Source organism: Doryrhamphus excisus, linkage group LG4 (assembly GCF_037039965.1).
Source record: "Doryrhamphus excisus strain RoL-2023G ecotype Guam linkage group LG4, RoL_Dexc_Guam_v1.1, whole genome shotgun sequence".
In the NCBI taxonomy this organism is placed as follows: domain Eukaryota; kingdom Metazoa; phylum Chordata; class Actinopteri; order Syngnathiformes; family Syngnathidae; genus Doryrhamphus; species Doryrhamphus excisus.
The window spans coordinates 17,753,279-17,758,272 of NC_136360.1; the positions used below are offsets into that span (position 1 = coordinate 17,753,279).

The following is a 4,994-nucleotide window of genomic DNA, read 5'->3' on the forward strand; positions in this document are numbered from 1 at the left end:
TTAAAAAAATATTTCAGTAGTTGTTTGACAAAAGTGCTCTCAAGAGTGAATATATATCAAGAATATATATATTAAAAAACAACCAATAAATCTCAATAAATGTGAATATTTTTGTGAAAAAAATGTAATTAATTACAAATTATTTTAATTAATTTAAAAAATTTATTTCAGTAGTTGTTTGACAAAAGAGTGAATATATATCAAGAATATATTTATTTCCTTCAAAATGTTGACAATTATAGCTCTTTTAATCAGCCTTCAATGCAAGGGTGTCCAATGTGTGGCCCGGGGTCCATACACAAACCAAAAAAAAAAACAAACAAAGTGTGTGTTCATGAAGTAACAAATTTATTTGTCTTCCAAGACGAAGAACAGCATATAAGCGCAATGAACATCTTATTAACCCCCCCAAAAAACAACCAATAAATCTCAATAAATGTGAATATTTTTGTGAAAAAAAATTAATTAATTCAAAATTTAATTAATTGAAAAAATTTATTTCAGTAGTTGTTTGACAAAAGTGCTCTCAAGAGTGAATATGTTTCAAGAATATATTAAAAAAAGAACCAATAAATCTCAATAAATGTGAATATTTTTGTGGAAAAAATGTAATTAATTACAAATTAATCTAATTTAATTAATTTAAAAAATTATTTCAGTAGTTGTTTGACAAAAGAGTGAATATATATCTAGAATATATATATTTCCTTTAAAATGTTGATGATTATAGCTCTGTTAATCAGCCTTCAATGGTCAGGTCTCCAATGTGTGGCCCGGGGTCCAAACACAAACCAAAAAAAAAAAACAAACAAAGTATGTGTTCATGAAGTAACAAATTTATTTGTCTTCCAAAACGAAGAACAGCATATAAGCGCAATGAACATCTTTGGCATCAAACAGTAAGAAAGACAACTTTTTATATATAAAATCCCCCCCCCCCCCAAAAAAAAAATGCAGTGAACGGACTTCCACAATACAAATTCTCATTTCAATATGAACTTTATGAGTCTTGTTAGCTGTACAAATATAGTGCATACTCTTTCCGTTTGACAAACAAAAACTTGTAGCATGAAAAAAGGAAAGAACGCTCTGCTTCACCATGGCCGCCACACCGAGTCCGAGTTACCCGACGGGGCTCCGGGTGAGACTGCAGCCGGTACGGTGCCTCCGTTGTTGTTGTTGGCGTAGACAGGAATAACGGCTCCATTTGGAGTGAAAGTGGCATTGGGTATAAGAAAAGCAAACTGTCCATCCGTTGCAGGCACAATCTGGAAGCCACCGTACACTTTAGCGGCATCGGATCCGGGAAGAGCGCCGGGCGAGGATGCGCCTTTACACGGCACGGCGCTCATAGGCAGCACCTGCGGAGAGGAACCCGGTATCTGAACCAGAGGTTGAGCGAAGGACGGGTGCGTGGGGGCGCCCGCCGGGGGCAGCTGGTGCTGGCTGGGGTAGTTCATGGCGTTTATCTGGGTCATGCAGCTCGCTAAGTGACCCAGAAGACGCGTTCGGACTTCCGTGTTGACGCCCTCGCAGGTGGACAGGAAGCGCGTCACCTCGTTCATGCATTCGCTGAAACCGGCACGATATTTACCCAAAACGGTCGGATCTGTGTTCAAAGCGGCTGCAAAAGAACCGAAAAACGCTTTTGTTATACTTGGATCTCCACAAATGAGAACTTGGTGATATTCCGACTAAGAAGAAGACTCACCGGTCATTTGAGCTCTTTGAAGATTCCGAAGATGCTTCACCGTCATTTCCAGAATGTCTGCTTTCTCCAGTTTGGAATGTCTGGAGCTCTAAAGGAGCACATTGTTAGGAATCCACAAATCCATCTTCACATTTTTCCTATCTTTGCACCAACTTACATCTTTCTTCAGCGCGTCCAAGATGAGAGTCTTCAGTTGTCCTAAGCTCTCGTTGATTCTGGCTCTTCTTCTCTTTTCCATGATTGGCTTGGAAGACTAAATAAAAGCCGGATGTTAAAAACGCATCCGTTTTTTTTTTTTTTAAAGTCGCAAAAAGACGACTCACCTTTCTGTGCTCCGAGGCGGTTTTGGGTTTATCCGGGGTGGAGTTGATGCTCGCCGGGGTCGCGGCAACCGGAGAGGAGGAGCTTTTTTCCATCATGTCGGCAGGCATCTTCACGTCAAAATGCGGTAATTTCCACAAAAAGCAGTAAAAAAAAAAGTACGTTCCGGCGATGCGCAACGGAAAAGCAATTGAAAAAAAAAGCGAAGTCCCGGAGTCAAAGTGTGTTAGAATCCGTCAGGAGTGGACGTGCAGCTGCGAGCGTGGATCTCCGTGTGTCGGCGTCAACTGCGTGTGGCGAGTATTTATATCCCGCCCTGCACGCGAACGGCTCGTGTGAAACTTCCCAAACTTTCTTTCCCACACTAACTTTCCACCAATCAGCGAGAGGGACACGCGGCCCCCGAAGGAGGACGGCTCGTGGTCGGCGCCCTCCCATTGGCTGTCTGGCGGCCTGCAGCTGGCGGCCAATGGCGCGCCGCCCGGGCTGAGGGCGCAGCCGGGAAACTGCCTCCCAGTCTTCAATCATCACACGGCGGGCACCCGCGCCGGGAGCAGGCGCTGGCACCCTTTACCTTCCGGCCCGATATAGGATAACAGCCACACGAGGAGGAAGTACAGCGGTCCGAATACTAGCAATATGGCGGAATAACACAGTTTTACGAAACTACCTTGAGGTGTTTCCGCTCGGGGAGGCTTTCCCAGCTTTATGGCGTCGACTCTTCTGATCTAATTTACAGGAAGGCACCGGTGTGGTGGTCCTCCGCAGATGCTAGTGCGCCCCGAGAACATGACCTGCCAGGATGTATCATAAATAAATATATATATATATACAGTAGTATACATACTGTAGTAAACATACTGGTGCCACATTGTCAGGACTCTCCTGGTAATGGTTTAATTTCATTTGAACATGCATTAGATTACAATTGAATGCATCCCATAATCAGTTCACAGTTCCACATGTCCAAAAGGAGGAGGTAGAAGCAAAGTTTATTAAATCCTACCCCTCCATCTGGTACTTTTACAATCACTAACTGTTACATTTGTTCACTTCCTGCTTTCCTAATAATTTAATTTAATTTAATTTAATTTAATTTAATTTAATTTAATTTAATTTAATTTAATTTAATTTAATTTAATTTAATTTAATTTAATTTAATTTAATAATGTTTTGTTGTTTAATTTCATTTCATTTCATTTCATTTAATATTTTATTTTATTTTATTTTATTTTATTTTATTTTATTTTATTTTATTTTATTTTATTTTATTTTATTTTATTTTGTTTTGTTGTTTAATTTAATTTAATTTAATTTAATTTAATTTAATTTAATTTAATTTAATTTCATTTCATTTCATTTCATTTCATTTCATTTCATTTTAACCATACAATGACATAATGGTTACCATAGTAACTTTCAATATAGTGATATATATATATATATATATATATATATATATATATATATATATATATATATAGGACACCATGACTTTTTTAGTTTCACAAATATCTTTGAGAGCAAATACTGTAGGAGTTTCAAAATGACAAAAAGTATCACTATCATTATGTGTACTCACAATACTCGCATATATACAAAATGTCAGTACAGACATACTACATACTAGCCACGTAGCCAATAAATCATGCTGTTAAATTGAGGATAGGATAGCTAAATTAGAGCCACTAGTAATGTTAGCATATCGAGCATACAGATACACAAGCACCAGACTTCATCAATCACCATAATAGCAGCCTTTTATCGCAGGTTTGAATCTTCTCACAACAGGCACAACAATCCCTAACAACAGCTACTATTGTGGTCGTAAGTCAAATCTCAAATCCGAACTCAGGACCCCGCCCCCCCTGCGTGCCCCCCCACACAGCTCCCCTAGCACCGGGAACACATTGACAGCAACACACATGTCTTATTTTCTGTTGTTATATCAACTACATTGGGTAATAAGAGTGTCAAGATAACTATAGGGGTGTTATTTCATGTCTTCGGGGCTCTAATGGTGCTTTTCTATACTCAAACTACAAAATAAGGAGTACTATTTCAAGTCAAACTAATGAATTGCAATAGCTACTTTATGAACTGTATAAACGGCAGCCCAGCTCTTCTTCTTTTTACGCTACTTGTGGCTCATTGCTGCCTCTCATAGGTCAGTCCAGGTACTACGCCGGGTCTCTTATTGCTTTGTGGTTCTATGTGTTGTGTTGGGTCATCTACTGGTACGCCACACTTTATAGAACAATTTGTTTATAGGGGTGTCTTGCATCTGGAAAGGGTTACCACTTAGAAAATGCTTGTGTGTGTGCCCCCCCCCCCAACACACACACACAAAGCAAAAGTTGCACATAAGTGAAATGAGCAAACCGAGACGGTGCGTTTAGCGTTTATTCCTAAAAGTAAAGCGGAATCAACTCCAGTGTTCACGCTGCATATGTTTGTCATTGAATCACGCGTGGTGTGGTGCATTTGGGGCACGTGCCAGGCTGTTTCACGAGCGGGGTGAAAGGTCGGGAAGGGGGAGGGGGGGGGCGGAGGGTGGCGGGTGAGTGGCTGAGGCAGCGGTGGCGGCGGCGGCGGCGCTGGTGGTTTACATTAGAGGGGAAGGTAAATAGCAGCTGCTGTTTTAAAAGCCTGGGAAAACCACGCCCACTGAGCGAGCTGGACCGGTCTCCCTTATCGGAATGTGAGCCAGAGCAAGCAGAGGAGGGGCGGGCGATACTGCTAATGTTAGTATCGATGCTGATACTGATTTTTTTTTATTTTACTTAAAAATGCGTAAGATCCTTGAACAACTTGGAGATTTAGCCTTGAATTTGCATCAGCAAACTAAGAAAATATTGCATTGTATTATTATTATTATTATTATCATTATTATTATTATTATTATTAGTAGTAGTAGTAGTAGTGTGTGGGTGATTTATCATGTTGGTATCGATGCCGATAC

At 40.1% G+C, this 4,994-nt stretch overlaps 1 protein-coding gene across 1 annotated transcript; it reads right to left on the reverse strand.

Moving 5' to 3' along the window:
- Nucleotides 1-936: 936 nt before the first annotated feature.
- Nucleotides 937-2,453, reverse strand: her6 (hairy-related 6). The gene is made up of 4 exons (XM_058073326.2): nucleotides 2,035-2,453; nucleotides 1,869-1,964; nucleotides 1,712-1,799; nucleotides 937-1,624 (listed from the first exon to the last, which is right to left on the reverse strand). Exons 1-4 carry the CDS (start codon nucleotides 2,140-2,142, stop codon nucleotides 1,095-1,097), a joined length of 822 nt encoding a protein of 273 aa, XP_057929309.1. The 5' UTR covers nucleotides 2,143-2,453; the 3' UTR covers nucleotides 937-1,094.
- Nucleotides 2,454-4,994: the final 2,541 nt, after the last annotated feature.